The sequence below is a fragment of the Siniperca chuatsi genome, linkage group LG17, assembly GCF_020085105.1.
Source record: "Siniperca chuatsi isolate FFG_IHB_CAS linkage group LG17, ASM2008510v1, whole genome shotgun sequence".
NCBI lineage: Eukaryota > Metazoa > Chordata > Actinopteri > Centrarchiformes > Sinipercidae > Siniperca > Siniperca chuatsi.
In genome coordinates, this window is record NC_058058.1 from 2,189,731 (window position 1) to 2,208,278 (window position 18,548).

The window sequence follows — 18,548 nt, forward strand, 5'->3', positions numbered from 1 at the left end:
GTACCGCCTGGGTAACTACCTAAAATGTATCGACAAGACAGACACCTGCCTTCTAAAATTGTTTTTCATTGGTTAAATGGTTAATAAACAGGACTACAAGATGACATATCATGTAGTTTTCTTTTTGCCACCAATGTAGAACTGAATTTGCTTACTTCTACTACTTTATTATAAACATCATTCACTATAGCTTTGAGACAATACTTCGTCATTTGATCCTAAAAATAAACTCTCAAAATGATTTAAAAGAAAACACATTTGCGAGAAGTACAAGTAGAACACATTTTAGGAAAATATAATACAGGTATGACTGTAGACACACAATCACACACATAAGAAACAATCTACAGGATGCAGCTAAAATACAATAAAATGAATTAAATAACCGTAATATTATTGATAATGACTAACTAATATAATTTTCGAATAAATGACAAACACTAAAATTATATAACTGACACTAACACTTACAGATGTTGTCACAGTTTGAATTGCGTCCACTGTAGTGATTGCACCTGCTCCATGTCCTTTGCTATTTGCTTAGTGGTGTCCACCACTGAGAATACAGCAGCTATAATAACAGCCCAAAGCAGGTAAGATGATATCAGTCTTTACAAAGACATAGATGAAATATGTAAATATGTTTTTCAATTTGAATTGAAGGTGTGGCGTACCATGCAATGGCTTATTCATGCACCATTTTGGGTAATACTTGTGCTAAATGTGAATGTGATATTTGTTATTTCAAACTCATACACCCTACCAAACTGTTTTGTATGGCTTTATGTAAAAGTATGCAAAGTATGAAAGACTGGATTTCCTGTACCTATGGGAGAGAATGGATGTATTCTAGTATTAAGGGTATAAACAACTCTACAGTCTTTCTTCCTTGGTCTGATTTACACCATAACAAAATGAATTGTACTTGTACTTCATTATTGTCTGTTTGGGAACACACAGCCTTATTGTAAGCGACTAATAACAGTAAACATATATTCTTATTATTTATTGTGACTAACGTTACCAAATTATTAATTTCAGTCTCTATTTTTTTTTCTTGCAATCCTGGCATTTGGAACTGATGTTCAGTGCCCGTTCCATGCGGAGACGTATTGAAACACAATTATTTTGGGGGATTTTTTTTACAACATATCCCTTTTTAAGCCTCACCGTGAAAATGGTTTATGAACAACATTATCACACGCAGAACTTATGTTGCAACCTGGGTATCTTATCTTTTTTTTTCATTGAAAATTCTTAGTCTTCTTGAATGATGGACTTTTTGTTTGTGTTTAACAATTCTAAGAATAGTCACAATATACACACGGCAGTACCTCAGCCTTGGTTGCTGTTTATTTGTTAGTGGCACAGTACTGTTTTTAATGCTTATATAGTCTATTTTCTGTAATAGTTTTTGGTATACTTTACAGTCCTTGTAACCTATTTTTGCCTGTAATGACGAACGAATATTATTTTAATGTGTTTCATGAGATGCAAAACCAACATGGGCACTACCAGAAGCAAATATGAGTACAATGCATCATCATACAAAAGACAACAAAGTAAACTCTTGTTCTTTGTATTTCTCACTTTAATACTTTGAATACTTCACATGCCTACTAACATTCACATCCAGATGCAGGCTATTGAGCAATCACCACAATATGCTGCACAGTGTTTCCATCCAGTAAATACCTTACACTGTAATGCAATCAAATACAACAAAACAGAACTATGTATATTAAATAACTCTTTGTTTACATTAGACGTAAGAGTTGTTCATGTTGTTGTGTCCACTAACTATATATGGCTCTTATGGTTGTGTCGATTTTAATAGCAGTCAGTAAAAGTATCAATGTCTGTCTTATATAAGTATATAAGTATTTACAGCAAGTTTATCAGTGTACTTCATTAGTGGATGACATAAGTTCTGTTATCATAAAATTAATTTTGTGTTTGGAAGAAACACTTAAAGCATATTCAAATTTAAGAGATAAATTATAAAATCACAGGTATGGACATAATAAGTATAATAAATTAAAGCAAATCATTCAGTCTCTTTAAGATAAAGAGATAGTATACATATAAAATATAAGTTGCTATTAGTAAGTCTTTTGTTTCATTCCAATTCTTAATTCCAAAGAACTGCTGTAAGAAGTGCAATGACAAGAAGGAAACTTGTTTTGTTGATGACCGCAGAAGAGGCTATGATTGTTGTGGTTGCCGCTGGGGGAGCTGTGGTTGCCGCTGGGGCTACTGTGGTTGCTGCTGGGGCTACTGTGGTTGCTGCTGGGGCAGCTGTGGTTGCTGCTGGGGCTACTGTGGTTGCTGCTGGGGGAGCTGTGGTTGCTGCTGGGGCAGCTGTGGTTGCCGCTGGGGCTACTGTGGTTGCTGCTGGGGCTACTGTGGTTGCCGCTGGGGCAGCTGTGGTTGCCGCTGGGGCTACTGTGGTTGCTGCTGGGGCAGCTGTGGTTGCTCCTGGGGCAGCTGTGGTTGCCGCTTGGGCAGCTGTGGTTGCTCCTGGGGCAGCTGTGGTCGCCGCTGGGGCAGCTGTGGTCGCCCCTGGGGCTACTGTGGTTGCCGCTGGGGCAGCTGTGGTTGGCGCTGGGGCAGCTGTGGTTGCCGCTGGGGCAGCTGTGGTTGCCCCTGGGGCAGCTGTGGTTGCCGCTGGGGCAGCTGTGGTTGCCGCTGGGGCTGCTGTGGTTGCCCCTGGGGCAGCTGTGGTTGCCGCTGGGGCAGCTGTTGTTGCCGCTGGGGCAGCTGTGGTTGCCGCTGGGGCTGCTGTGGTTGCCGCTGGGGCAGCTGTGGTTGCCGCTGGGGCTGCTGTGGTTGCCCCTGGGGCAGCTGTGGTTGCCGCTGGGGCAGCTGTGGTTGCCGCTGGGGCAGCTGTTGTTGCCGCTGGGGCAGCTGTGGTTACCGCTGGAGCAGCTGTGGTTACCGCTGGAGCAGCTGTGGTTGCCGCTGGGGCTACTGTGGTTGCCGCTGGGGCAGCTGTGGTTACTGCTGGGGCAGCTGTGGTTACTGCTGGGGCAGCTGTGGTTGACATCTGTGCGTTGCCTGACGCTGTTCAGCAATATCATGTTTGGATCAGTATAACATTCAGACTTTGATTCCACATGTACAGTAATTTATACAGAATATTTTCTCGGGAATTTATTTCTTAAACTTACCAAGAAACAGAAGAATGATGATACAGATCTTCATCATCATTGTGGGAAGGTGCTTTGCTGTTTAAAAAGTATAATCATTGATTTCTGTTTGATTCAGTTTATTTTACGACAGTTGAATAGTATTTAGTTTTTGACATGACAAATCCGTATCTTAACTACTTGCTGATATTAACCGGCATCATTTTAAATTGCTGAAATACCAAAATGTAATGACACTAGCATACGTTGAAATAAATGTTATCCCTTTCATTATATTATCCACTGCTTCTTTAAGACAATAATAACTTTGTTAGCTGTAAATACAAACTACTATCATTTATTTAGAGTAAAATTATTGATTGGTTCTACGAATTTGGACTGTCATTTTGTTACCGTGAGCATCTACAATGTTTCTGTAATAAAACGGCTCTTTTGTGCATTAATCAAACATTTATGTTAAAAACGACTGTCAAAGACACACAATTATTAGAGCTTAAAAACTGTGGAATCTTTTCCAAATTTCCAAATTTTCTTCCCAAATAAATTGCACAAGGAGCACAAAGAACACTCTTCATATATTGCAACTGTAACACCAATGATAAAGAACAAAACTATAATTTAATAATTACTTTGTAATTGAAGACAGACGGAGAACACAACTTGCATTGATTGAAATTGAAAAAAAAGTCTTTATTAAAATACTTACAGATTTCGTCTGGCGTTGACTTGTCTTCACTGCAGTGACTGAAGAAGACCGTGATGCTCTCTGATTCCACGTGTTCAGTATCCTTTGCTGTTTACTCGTTGATGTACTCCACTAAACAGACAGCAACTTTTTATATCCACACAAAGAAGATAAGATGACATCATGCTCTTAACAAAGATGTAAAAGATTTGCATGAGTAATGTTTTTTTCCTCTGTTTAAGGTGTGGCCACGCCTTTTAATAGCTCAGTCATACGTATTTTATTGACATGTATGACATGTTTAGTGAGTAAAAACTGGTTAAGTGACGTTTTTAGAAACATGACGTTGGATGTAATATTTTGGTAAGGACAGCTTATGGCTTGTTTGTTGTTGTTGAATGTCAAGTATGAAAGACTGGAAGTACCGCACCTTTAGGAGAGGAGACCGACGCATTTCAGCTTGCTTCATCAGGCTCATCACAGAGAACCTTTAAATAGGGTAGGTATGATGCAGAAAAAAATTTGAAAAGGTAAAAAAAATATAAAAGACAAACAATCATATACATCCACAAACATATCAGCCAATGGGACACCCACACATAGATGGGCTGGGTCATGTGCTTCAAAACAATCATATTCACAAACTGGCAGAGAGACGCCATATTTGGTCCCTAAACAGGAGAAGTGCATGTAAGGGGTAGAGGAGGTCTGAACCCAAAGTGTGCCTATTTAATGTGGCGTACTTTAAAAACACATTCTACAAAGTGCTATGTATGTAAATATCAAATGTCTTCAAAATGGAAAAGCTAAGCTAACATATGATAAAAATAAAAAGATTTAACAAATTCATTAAAAAGATGGGAGAGGAGCCCCCCCCCCTCCGCGGGAAATAAACAGTTCGAGTAAAAATATCCAGAATGCTCCCCTCTTTTTTTCTGAGGAAGTTGACATTAGCACCTCTTTGGCTGGACGTAATAACCTAAATGAAATAAGATGAAATGCGATGTCGTACAATTCAACTTGAACATGAATGTGTTTCACGGCAATTTATCCAATAGTGGAGATATTTCAATAAATGCCAAAAATGTCAACCTTCTGCTGACACTAGAGGAAAAGTCAGAGGTACACCAAAGTCATTAGAAAACATGATCTATCAGTCTACGTTTGGGTCTACAGCCAAACATAGATAAACACATACAAAAACTGAACTCATTATTTATTATTGATTTGCTTTTCTCTTTGCTTTATTGCTGGCTTTTTTTTCGTTTTCCTTTAAAGCACTTTGCAACTTTGTTAGCAAAAGTGATACAAAAATAAAGTTTATCCAAGTTTATTTATTATCACGTGCCAAATTGTTTTCATTCAGGACCAGCAGTTAATGAGAAATTGCCAAACTGTTCAAAAATGCCTAATGTTGCGATGTCATTAAAGACGTCAAAGAATCTTCATTGATATTTTTTAACAATTGTAATAGTTACCCTATACATACTGCAGTGCCTCAGCCTTGGTAGCTGTTTATTTGTTAGTGGCACAGTACTGTTTTGAATGCATGTGTATATTATTTAGTGCAATGGCTCTTGGTATACTTTACAGTACTTTGTAGCCTATTTTTGCCTGTAATGACGAACGAAAATTATTTTAATGTGTTTCATGAGATGCAAAACCAACATGGGCACTACCAGAAGCAAATATGAGTACAATGCATCATCATACAAAAGACAACAAAGTAAACTCTTGTTCTTTGTATTTCTCACTTTAATACTTTGAATACTTCACATGCCTACTAACATTGACATCCAGATGCAGGCTATTGAGCAATCACCACAATATGCTGCACAGTGTTTCCATCCAGTAAATACCTTACACTGTAATGCAATCAAATACAACAAAACAGAACTATGTATATTAAATAACTCTTTGTTTACATTAGATGTAGAGCTGTTCATGTTGTTGTGTCCACTAACTATATATGGCTCTTATGGTTGTGTCGATTTTAATAGCAGTCAGTAAAAGTATCAATGTCTGTCTTAAAAGTATTTACAGCAAGTTTATCAGTGTACTTCATCAGTGGATGACAAAAGATCTGTTATCATAAAATTAATTTTGTGTTTGGAAGAAACACTTTAATGCATATTCAAATTTAAGAGATAAATTAGAAAATCACAGCTATGGACATAATAAATAAGTACAATAAATTAATTCAAATCATTCAGTCTCTTTAAGATAAAGAGATAGTATACATATAAAATATAAGTTGCTATTAGTAAGTCTTTTGTTTCATTCCAATTCTTAATTCCAAAGAACTGCTGTAAGAAGTGCAATGACAAGAAGGAAACTTGTTTTGTTGATGACCGCAGAAGAGGCTATGATTGTTGTGGTTGCTGCTGGGGCAGCTGTGGTTGCCGCTGGGGCAGCTGTGGTTGCACCTGGGGCAGCTGTGGATGCTCCTGGGGCTACTGTGGTTGCTGCTGGGGCTACTGTTGTTGCTCCTGGGGCAGCTGTGGTTGCAACTGCTGGGGCAGCTGTGGTTGCACCTGGGGGAGCTGTGGTTGCCGCTGGGGCAGCTGTGGTTACTGCTGGGGCTACTGTGGTTGCTGCTGGGGCAGCTGTGGTTGCTCCTGGGGCAGCTGTGGTTGCTACTGGGGCTACTGTTGTTGCTCCTGGTGCAGCTGTGGTTGCAACTGCTGGGGCAGCTGTGGTTGCTGCTGGGGCAGCTGTGGTTGCTCCTGGTGCAGCTGTGGTTGCTGCTGGGGCTGCTGTTGTTGCTCCTGGGGCAGCTGTGGTTACTGATGGGGCAGCTGTGGTTGCACCTGGGGCAGCTGTGGATGCTCCTGGGGAAGCTGTGGTTGCTGCTGGGGCAGCTGTGGTTGCTCCTGGGGCAGCTGTGGTTGCTACTGGGGCTACTGTTGTTGCTCCTGGGGCAGCTGTGGTTGCAACTGCTGGGGCAGCTGTGGTTGCTGCTGGGGGAGCTGTGGTTGCCGCTGGGGCTGCTGTTGTTACTGCTGGGGGAGCTGTGGTTTCTGCTGGGGCTGCTGTTGTTACTGCTGGGGCAGCTGTGGTTACTGCTGGGGCTACTGTGGTTACTGATGGGGCAGCTGTGGTTACTGATGGGGCAGCTGTGGTTACTGATGGGGCAGCTGTGGTTGCTGCTGGGGCTGCTGTGGTTACTGATGGGGCAGCTGTGGTTACTGATGGGGCAGCTGTGGTTGCTGCTGGGGCAGCTGTGGTTGCTCCTGGGGCAGCTGTGGTTACCGCTGGGGCAGCTGTGGTTACTGCTCCTGGTGCAGCTGTGGTTGCTGCTGGGGCTGCTGTTGTTACTGCTGGGGCAGCTGTGGTTACTGCTGGGGCAGCTGTGGTTGCTGCTGGGGCAGCTGTGGTTGCTGCTGGTGCAGCTGTGGTTGCTCCTGGTGCAGCTGTGGTTGCTGCTGGGGCTGCTGTTGTTACTGCTGGGGCAGCTGTGGTTGCTGCTGGGGCAGCTGTGGTTGACATCTGTGCATTGCCTGACGCTGTTCAGATATCATGTTTGGATCAGTATAATATTCAGACTTTGATTCCACATGTACAGTAATTTATACAGAATATTTTCTTGGGATTTATTTCTTAAACTTACCAACAAACAGAAGAAGGATGATACAGATCTTCATCATCATTGTGGGAAGGTGCTTTGCTGTTTAAAAAAGTATAATCGTTGATTTTTGTTTGTTCATTTATTCATTTATTTATTTATCATTTATTTAGAGTAAAATTATTGATTGGTTCTACGATTTTGGACTGTCATTTTGTTACCGTGATCATCTACAATGTTTCTGTAATAAAACGGCTCTTTTGTGCATTAATCAAACATTTATGTTAAAAACGACTGTCAAAGACACACAATAATTAGAGCTTAAAAACTGTGGAATCTTTTCCAAATTTTCTTCCCAAATAAATTGCACAAGGAGCACAAAGAACACTCTTCACATATTGTAACTGTAACACCAATGATAAAGAACAAAACTATAATTTAATAATTACTTTGTAATTGAAGACAGACGGAGAACATAACTTGATTGAACCATTGATTGAAATTGAAAAAAAAGTCATTATTAAAATACTTACAGATTTCGTCTGGCGTTGACTTGTCTTCACTGCAGTGACTGAAGAAGACCGTGATGCTCTCTGATTCCACGTGTTCAGTATCCTTTGCTGTTTGCTCGTTGATGTACTCCACTAAACAGACAGCAACTTTTTATATCCACACAAAGAAGATAAGATGACATCATGCTCTTAACAAAGACGTAAAAGTTTTGCATGAGTAATGTTTTTTTCCTCTGTTTAAGGTGTGGCCACGCCTTTTAATAGCTCAGTCATACATATTTTATTGACATGTATGACATGTTTAGAGAGTAAAAAAACTGGTTAAATGACTTTTTTAGAAACATGACGTTGGATGTAATATTTTGGTAAGGACAGCTTTTGGCTTGTTGTTTGTTGTTTTATGTCAAGTATGAAAGACTGGAAGTACCGCACCTTTAGGAGAGAATGTATTAACTTTAATGTGAGCGACCAGACTTTTTAAAGGTGTAATCACTTTTCTTTGGTCTGAATTACACCAGAATTAAATAAATTGCATTTTGTATCAAGTCCAAGTCCATCACTTTTCGATTGGACAGTTAGTAGTAGTAGTTTCTCATTTTGTGAAAAATCAACTTTGTGTTTGGTCACTTGTTGGTTTGAACATGATGAGGCCGCTTGGTAGTATCTGTCTGAAACACAGTTTTTGGCTGTGGGATTTGTCTGTTATCCTTCACGCTGTCCACCTTGGTACATGCCTTGCCATAGCAACCTCAGCCACATGGATTTGTTTTAATGTGGACTTTGAAATAATTATAATAATTATCTACATATTTATTTAATTTACATCTTAATCATGCATATTTTTTACATGGTAGTGAATATTTTTTGTAGCCTTAGATGCATCACGTATATCTTTTCATAGATTTAGATGGTATGGCTGATGGCTCTGCACACTTTGTTCCAATAATAAAGCCCATCTTTTGGTCCCTAGACTCTCATCAGGGTTACTGATTTTGAACTGTGAATTTATTTACTTAAACATTTTAATGCTTAGATAAGCCGCCTAGCTTGCGGCATCTTGTTTTTGATGGGGTCCTCACTAGAAGAATTAGTCTTGCAAAACTAGCAAGCTCATTTGCTTGTTGTTTTGCTCTGAAAAAACATCCACTGGGCATCAAGTGAGTCTGGCAGCTGAAAGTTGGACCAGCCGCAAATACATTAACAGTGGCTCCCAAACATTTTAAACCGTGGCACCCCTCCAAAATGACCCTACTTTTGGCCAGCTCAAGTTCAGGTGTTTGGATCGTGTTGAGGGCTTAGATTCATCAGCATTTCTTTGAGCTGTATTTACACTGACAAATCTTTTGTCAAAAATACCATAGAAGGGCTGGTACGAACAAGGAGATGAAAAGAAATCACAACATGGTTGGGTAACACAGGTTCAGCTTTTGAATTCATTCAAGTGGCACGTATTAGATATCTTTTGGTCCATTTCAGAATATTATGTATTCGATTATTGGTTAGAATTAGTGATGCATTAATGTGTTCATCACTTAAATGTTGCAGCTGGTGAAGGAGCTAAGTTTTATTGCTTTATATACTGCTTGGTAGTGTGAGAATTAATGAGAAGAAAAAGGAAGTTTAGCGTCCACCCACTCAGTGACACCGAACCCCCCTCCCTTGGTGGATGAACCACAGCTGACCTATGGAAAACAGTGGGACGGAGGGATGAAAAAGGGAGGGTCAATGGAGAGAAAAGGACTGGGGGGGCAGGACTCCGATAGCGAGGACGAACATGACAAGAAGAGAAGGGAGATGAATAATCAACTCCTCTGGACCATGGGTCATGATCCTGATGGATGGGTGGAGACTCCGATCCAGAGAGTGGCGGGTGTGCTTATAGGCCAATGTGAAGGACACCTGACTCCCACAGAGACGCCACAGGAGTCTAGACGTCTTCCAACATCTCATGGAAACCCCTATGATTTACGAGATAGAAAAAACAAGGTAAACTACACCCGGATGCCCCTACGCGTGGCCAGGAACGGCGCACCAGCTTATGTCCCTTCGCACATAGAGACATGGATGGATTGATGGGAAAACTGCCTCCTCTAGCTAGAGAAGCAGAAGACTGGATTGCAACGTTGGAAAGCCTCACAATGGGAGAAACTCTTTGTGCTGGAGATATGAGAGCCCTCCTGGGAAGAGCAGAGGGGGTACAGGTTGCAAACAAGTTACTTAAGATGGCAGGAATACGATCTGCGGATCCTGATCACAGGCCATTCAACACCTTCAGGAACCTACTGTGGGATACCTTAAGACAAGAATATCCAACTGACAGAAGCATAGAGGGAGTAGGAGATATCAAGATGAACCCTGGAGAAGCAATGCTGGAATATCTGAAGAGAGCAGCCAAACTGTGGGCACAACAAACAGGAGCCAGACATGATTCCAGCGACGCTATACAGGCTCTGTGGAAAATGCAGTGTGTGAAGGGGCTGCCGGAAGAAGTGCAGAAAGCCCTAGTGAGCGTGGTAGGACTCCAGAAAATTACTTACAAACTATGGGTGGAGAACCTCAGCTTGGGATTCACAGAACTACTGAAGGGGCCCGGGGACTAACGCAGGCCAGTTCTTCGCACCTATGACAGAACAAATGGTGGCTTGTGATATCAATGGCAAGACTTACTTGTTACTGGCGGACACTGGAGCCACTTACTCCTCTATAAACTTGCAGTTTCCGCTATCCTCCAGGAGCCTTGCCGTTTTTGGATTCTCAGGGAAGCTTCAGACACAGAATTTCACTGTACCATTGGCAGTGACACATGTAAGCTCCAAGCAGACACTCACTCATCAATTCCTATACGGCCCCGACTGCCCTGTGAACCTCCTCGGAAGAGATCTCCTCTCTAAAATATGCATGAATATATACTGCTGCCCAGATGGTCTCCATCTCTCGACCAACGATCTTCACCAGCCTTGCTATCGTCCATATTCCACGGTGCTACATCTGACTCCGCCTACATCCCCAGCGGAACCACAGACGCGGGTGTAGTGGAAGAGACTGCTCTCCAATGGCCCAGAATCCCCCTGAGTCCAGTACCAGTACATGTTCTGGCTGGATCGCAGCCGACTCCTTTCCCGGCTGGATCGCAGCAGCACCAATCCTTGGCCAATGCTGGATCACCATCACCTCTGTTTCCGGTGGGATCCCTGGAAGTCTCTGCTGTCTCGCAGCAACCTCCTCCGGTCCCTGCTGAGTCGCAGCAGCTCCTTGTTCCCAGCCCTGAAGTTCCCAAGCCGGCTCCCAATTCTGCTGCTCTGTCGCCGGCTCCCAGCCCTGCTGCCTCGCAGCAGCCTCCTCCGGTCCCTGCTGAGTCGCAGCAGCTCCTTGTTCCCAGCCCTGAAGTTCCCAAGCCGGCTCCCAGTTCTGCTGCTCTGTCGCCAGCTCCCAGCCCTGCTGCCTCGCAGCAGCCTCCTCTGGTCCCTGCTGAGTTGCAGCAGCTCCTTGTTCCCAAGCCGGCTCCCAGTCCAGCAGCCCAGAAGCTGGCTCCCAGTCCAGCGGCCCAGAGGCCGGCTCCCTGTCCCAAGGCTCCGTTGCTGGCTCCCTATCCCGAGGCTCAGTCGCCGGCCCCAGGTCCAGCCGCCTCGGTGCCATGCCTTATATGTCCAGCCGTCGCCGGCTCCCCGTTGCGAGGCCCCATCGCCGGCTCCCGGCCCTGTCGCCTCGGTGCCCTGCCTTGATGTCCCGCCGTCGCCGGCTCCACGCCCAGCTGCCCAGTCGCCGGCTCCACACCCTGGCGTCTAGTCGCCGGCTCCCTGTCCTGACGTCTCGTTGCCGGTCTCTGGCCCTACTGTACCGTCATTGGTCCCTGAGCTGATGGGCAGGCCACCAGAAGGATTCCAGCTGACTCCTTTCCCGGCTGGATCGCAGCAGCACCAATCCTTGGCCAATGCTGGATCACCATCACCTCTGTTTCCGATGGGATCTCAGCACAATGTGGAAGTCCCTGCTGGATTGCAGCAGCCTCCTCCAGTCCCTGCTGAGTTGCAGCAGCTCCTTGTCCCCAGCCCTGAAGTTCCCAAGCCGGCTCCCAGTCCTGCTGCTCTGTCGCCAGCTCCCAGCCCTGCTGCCTCGCAGCAGCCTCCTCTGGTCCCTGCTGAGTTGCAGCAGCTCCTTGTTCCCAAGCCGGCTCCCAGTCCAGCAGCCCAGAAGCTGGCTCCCAGTCCAGCGGCCCAGAGGCCGGCTCCCTGTCCCAAGGCTCCGTTGCTGGCTCCCTATCCCGAGGCTCCGTCGCCGGCTCCAGGTCCAGCCGCCTCGGTGCCATGCCTTATATGTCCAGCCGTCGCCGGCTCCCCGTTGCGAGGCCCCATCGCCGGCTCCCGGCCCTGTCGCCTCGGTGCCCTGCCTTGATGTCCCGCCGTCGCCGGCTCCATGCCCAGCTGCCCAGTCACCGGCTCCACACCCTGGCGTCTAGTCGCCGGCTCCCTGTCCTGATGTCTCGTTGCCGGTCTCTGGCCCTACTGTACCATCATTGGTCCCTGAGCTGATGGGCAGGCCACCAGAAGGATTCCGGCCTCCCGAAGGGTTCAGCGTCCGCCGCCGGCCTCCAGAGACTCTCGGTCCTCGCTTTGTTGGTCCTTCTTATTATTAATCTGACTCTGCAAAGTAAGGAGAAAATAGAGTTATCAAAGAAATGTAGTGTAGTAAAAAGTACAGTATTTTCATCTGAATTGTCCTGGAGTTGAGAAGAAGAAAGTAGCAGAAAATGAAAAATACTCAAAAAAGCAAATACAAGTACCTCAAAACTGTACTTAAGTACAGTACTTGATTGAATGCACTTAGTTACTTTCCACCACTGGTGATTGGTAAGGTGCTAGGGACCACTGCTCCACCTGACTGCACCAACAACAAGCGCTCTGTGCTCAAATTGGTCAGAGTCATGAACATGTCATAGAAGTAAAAAAAAATCCGGACTTTCCAGTCTTTGTGTTAAGGCATTGTGAGGCATTCCAGATGCTGCATCAATAACTGTCATCATTGAAGATAAAAACAGGAACAAGGAAATGTTTGTACTGAATGCTTATGTAAAATGTTCACTGTCAACATATTTCATTTGTTTTCAATCTTCTCCTGGTAACTAAAGGGCGATTAGCATTTAATCATTGAAAAACAAAAGCTAAACAACAGAAGACAGTCAGCTGACACTCATTTCAACAGCAAATGTCGATGGTGGACGTTCGTTCATGACCTGTGTGTGGATCTCAAGAATGGTCACGCTCATGTACCCTGTAATATTAGAATGCATACCTAGTTGTTAAAAATACCTAAAGTTTAAATTCCCAGATTATTCCCTAACTTCACATCTTGTTCCTATGTACCTTCATGTATGTACCAGTATGTACTGTAATGGTACACTGTTAGTACAAATAAAATACAAAATATATATACTATAGTAAAATACTTGGCCGAGAAAGCTGATTCTGGGACACACAAATTTCTTGGTTTGCAATGCAATGTGAGAAGTTCTGTTCTTGTTTGATGTTTTGACTCCTCCATCCTGCATTTTCTAACACCATGAGCTAAATGCTAACATCAGCATGTTAACATGCTCAAAATGATAATGCTAGCATGTTGATCTTAGAAGCAGAGTCGGGATTTCCGGGACAACTTCACCCACCTCCAAGGTGCATGGAAAAGGGAAAAACTCTGAAGAGGTCCAAACTCCAGCAACGCTTGTAGTATACAGAACAACTTTATCGTCAGACAAACACGTTTCGGCATGCTTCATCAGGCTCATCACAGAGAACCTTTAAATAGGGTAGGTATGAAGCAGAAAACTTATTGAAAAGGTAAAAAAAAATATAAAAGACAACCAGTCATATACATCCACAAACATATAAGCCAATGGGACACCCACACATAGATGGGTGATGATGTGAACTCATCGTTTATTATTAATTTGCATTTCTCTTTGCTTTACTGTTGGCTTTTTTCTATTTCCTTTAAAGCACTTAAAGCACTGTAACTTTGTTAGCAAAAGTGATACAAAAATAAAGTTTATCCAAGTTTATTTATTATCATGTGCCAAATTGTTTTCATTCAGGACCAGCAGTTAATGAGAAATTGCCAAACTGTTCAAAAATGCCTAATGTTGCGATGTCATTAAAGACGTCAAAGACTCTTCATTGATATTTTTAACAATTGTAATAGTTACACTATACATACTGCAGTGCCTCAGCCTTGGTAGCTGTTTATTTGTTAGTGGCACAGTACTGTTTTGAATGCATGTGTATATTATTTAGTGCAATGGCTCTTGGTATACTTTACAGTACTTTGTAGCCTATTTTTGCCTGTAATGACGAACGAAAATTATTTAAATGTGTTTCATGAGATACAAAACCAACATGGGCACTACCAGAAGCAAATATGAGTACAATGCATCTTCATACAAAAGACAACAAAGTAAACTCTTGTTCTTTGTATTTCTCACTTTAATACTTTGAATACTTTACATGCCTACTAACATTGACATCCAGATGCAGGCTATTGAGCAATCACCACAATATGCTGCACAGTGTTTCCATCCAGTAAATACCTTACACTGTAAAGCAATCAAATACAACAAAACAGAACTATGTATATTAAATAACTCTTTGTTTACATTAGACGTAAGAGTTGTTCATGTTGTTGTGTCCACTAACTATATATGGCTCTTATGGTTGTGTCGATTTTAATAGCAGTCAGTAAAAGTATCAATGTCTGTCTTAAAAGTATTTACAGCAAGTTTATCAGTGTACTTCATCAGTGGATGACAAAAGATCTGTTATCATAAAATTAATTTTGTGTTTGGAAGAAACACTTTAATGCATATTCAAATTTAAGAGATAAATTAGAAAATCACAGCTATGGACATAATAAATAAGTACAATAAATTAATTCAAATCATTCAGTCTCTTTAAGATAAAGAGATAGTATACATATAAAATATAAATTGCTATTAGTAAGTCTTTTGTTTCATTCCAATTCTTAATTCCAAAGAACTGCTGTAAGAAGTGCAATGACAAGAAGGAAACTTGTTTTGTTGATGACCGCAGAAGAGGCTATGATTGTTGTGGTTGCCGCTGGGGGAGCTGTGGTTGCCGCTGGGGCTACTGTGGTTGCCGCTGGGGCTACTGTGGTTGCCGCTGGGGCAGCTGTGGTTGCCGCTGGGGCTACTGTGGTTGCCGCTGGGGGAGCTGTGGTTGCCGCTGGGGCAGCTGTGGTTGCCGCTGGGGCTACTGTGGTTGCTGCTGGTGCTACTGTGGTTGCCGCTGGGGCAGCTGTGGTTGCCGCTGATGGGGCTACTGTGGTTGCCTGTGGCTGGGGCAGCTGTGGTTGCTCCTGGGGCAGCTGTGGTTGCCGCTGGGGCAGCTGTGGTTGCTCCTGGGGGCTGTGGTTGCTCCTGCTCCTGGGCAGCTGTGTTGCTGCTGGGGCTGGGGCAGCTGTGGTCGCTCCTGGGGCAGCTGTGGTTGCCGCTGGGGCAGCTGTGGTCGCCCCTGGGGCAGCTGTGGTCGCCCCTGGGGCTGCTGTGGTCGCCGCTGGGGCAGCTGTGGTCGCCGCTGGGGCAGCTGTGGTCGCCGCTGGGGCTGCTGTGGTTGCTGCTGGGGCTGCTGCCGCTGGGGCAGCTGTGGTTTGCGCTGGGGCAGCTGTGGTTACCGCTGGGGCAGCTGTGGTTGCCGCTGGGGCTACTGTGGTTGCCGCTGGGGCAGCTGTGGTTGCCGCTGGGGCTGCTGTGGTTGCCCCTGGGGCAGCTGTGGTTGCCGCTGGGGCAGCTGTGGTTGCCGCTGGGGCAGCTGTGGTTGCCGCTGGAGAAGCTGTGGTTACCGCTGGGGCAGCTGTGGTTGCCGCTGGGGCTACTGTGGTTGCCGCTGGGGCAGCTGTGGTTACTGCTGGGGCTGCTGTGGTTGCTGCTGGGGCAGCTGTGGTTGACATCTGTGCGTTGCCTGACGCTGTTCAGCAATATCATGTTTGGATCAGTATAACATTCAGACTTTGATTCCACATGTACAGTAATTTATACAGAATATTTTCTCGGGAATTTATTTCTTAAACTTACCAAGAAACAGAAGAATGATGATACAGATCTTCATCATCATTGTGGGAAGGTGCTTTGCTGTTTAAAAAAGTATAATCATTGATTTCTGTTTGATTCAGTTTATTTGCGACAGTTGAATAGTATTTAGTTTTTGACATGACAAATCCGTATCTTAACTACTTGCTGATATTAACCGGCATCATTTTAAATTGCTGAAATACCAAAATGTAATGACACTAGCATACGTTGAAATAAATGTTATCCCTTTCATTATATTATCCACTGCTTCTTTAAGACAATAATAACTTTGTTAGCTGTAAATACAAACTACTATCATTTATTTAGAGTAAAATTATTGATTGGTTCTACGAATTTGGACTGTCATTTTGTTACCGTGAGCATCTACAATGTTTCTGTAATAAAACGGCTCTTTTGTGCATTAATCAAACATTTATGTTAAAAACGACTGTCAAAGACACACAATTATTAGAGCTAAAAACTGTGGAATCTTTTCCAAATTTCCAAATTTTCTTCCCAAATAAATTGCACAAGGAGCACAAAGAACACTCTTCATATATTGCAACTGTAACACCAATGATAAAGAACAAAACTATAATTTAATAATTACTTTGTAATTGAAGACAGACGGAGAACACAACTTGCATTGATTGAAATTGAAAAAAAAGTCTTTATTAAAATACTTACAGATTTCGTCTGGCGTTGACTTGTCTTCACTGCAGTGACTGAAGAAGACCGTGATGCTCTCTGATTCCACGTGTTCAGTATCCTTTGCTGTTTGCTCGTTGATGTACTCCACTAAACAGACAGCAACTTTTTATATCCACACAAAGAAGATAAGATGACATCATGCTCTTAACAAAGATGTAAAAGATTTGCATGAGTAATGTTTTTTTCCTCTGTTTAAGGTGTGGCCACGCCTTTTAATAGCTCAGTCATACGTATTTTATTGACATGTATGACATGTTTAGTGAGTAAAAAAACTGGTTAAGTGACGTTTTTAGAAACATGACGTTGGATGTAATATTTTGGTAAGGACAGCTTATGGCTTGTTTGTTGTTGTTGAATGTCAAGTATGAAAGACTGGAAGTACCGCACCTTTAGGAGAGGAGACCGACGCATTTCAGCTTGGTTCATCAGGCTCATCACAGAGAACCTTTAAATAGGGTAGGTATGATGCAGAAAAAAATTTGAAAAGGTAAAAAAAATATAAAAGACAAACAATCATATACATCCACAAACATATCAGCCAATGGGACACCCACACATAGATGGGCTGGGTCATGTGGCTTCAAAACAATCATATTCACAAACTGGCAGAGAGACGCCATATTTGGTCCCTAAACAGGAGAAGTGCATGTAAGGGGTAGAGGAGGTCTGAACCCAAAGTGTGCCTATTTAATGTGGCGTACTTTAAAAACACATTCTACAAAGTGCTATGTATGTAAATATCAAATGTCTTCAAAATGGAAAAGCTAAGCTAACATATGATAAAAATAAAAAGATTTAACAAATTCATTAAAAAGATGGGAGAGGAGCCCCCCCCCCTCCGCGGGAAATAAACAGTTCGAGTAAAAATATCCAGAATGCTCCCCTCTTTTTTCTGAGGAAGTTGACATTAGCACCTCTTTGGCTGGACGTAATAACCTAAATGAAATAAGATGAAATGCGATGTCGTACAATTCAACTTGAACATGAATGTGTTTCACGGCAATTTATCCAATAGTGGAGATATTTCAATAAATGCCAAAAATGTCAACCTTCTGCTGACACTAGAGGAAAAGTCAGAGGTACAGCAAAGTCATTAGAAAACATGATCTATCAGTCTACGTTTGGGTCTACAGCCAAACATAGATAAACACATACAAAAACTGAACTCATTATTTATTATTGATTTGCTTTTCTCTTTGCTTTATTGCTGGCTTTTTTTTCGTTTTCCTTTAAAGCACTTTGCAACTTTGTTAGCAAAAGTGATACAAAAATAAAGTTTATCCAAGTTTATTTATTATCACGTGCCAAATTGTTTTCATTCAGGACCAGCAGTTAATGAGAAATTGCCAAACTGTTCAAAAATGCCTAATGTTGCGATGTCATTAAAGACGTCAAAGAATCTTCATTGATATTTTTTAACAATTGTAATAGTTACCCTATACATACTGCAGTGCCTCAGCCTTGGTAGCTGTTTATTTGTTAGTGGCACAGTACTGTTTTGAATGCATGTGTATATTATTTAGTGCAATGGCTCTTGGTATACTTTACAGTACTTTGTAGCCTATTTTTGCCTGTAATGACGAACGAAAATTATTTTAATGTGTTTCATGAGATGCAAAACCAACATGGGCACTACCAGAAGCAAATATGAGTACAATGCATCATCATACAAAAGACAACAAAGTAAACTCTTGTTCTTTGTATTTCTCACTTTAATACTTTGAATACTTCACATGCCTACTAACATTGACATCCAGATGCAGGCTATTGAGCAATCACCACAATATGCTGCACAGTGTTTCCATCCAGTAAATACCTTACACTGTAATGCAATCAAATACAACAAAACAGA

At 42.8% G+C, this 18,548-nt stretch overlaps 1 protein-coding gene and 1 long non-coding RNA gene across 2 annotated transcripts; both read right to left on the minus strand.

The window, feature by feature from the left end:
- Window positions 1–7,192: 7,192 nt before the first annotated feature.
- Window positions 7,193–8,093, minus strand: LOC122864693. The gene is made up of 3 exons (XR_006375280.1): window positions 7,933–8,093; window positions 7,445–7,501; window positions 7,193–7,340 (listed from the first exon to the last, which is right to left on the minus strand). It is a non-coding gene; the product is annotated as an uncharacterized LOC122864693 (long non-coding RNA).
- Window positions 8,094–12,479: 4,386 nt separating this feature from the next.
- Window positions 12,480–16,807, minus strand: LOC122864718 (mucin-7-like). The gene is made up of 6 exons (XM_044172329.1): window positions 16,673–16,807; window positions 15,989–16,045; window positions 15,333–15,881; window positions 14,983–15,273; window positions 13,097–13,179; window positions 12,480–12,551 (listed from the first exon to the last, which is right to left on the minus strand). The coding sequence occupies exons 2-6, from the start codon at window positions 16,026–16,028 to the stop codon at window positions 12,480–12,482; spliced, it is 1,035 nt and encodes a 344-aa protein (XP_044028264.1). The 5' UTR covers window positions 16,029–16,045; window positions 16,673–16,807.
- Window positions 16,808–18,548: the final 1,741 nt, after the last annotated feature.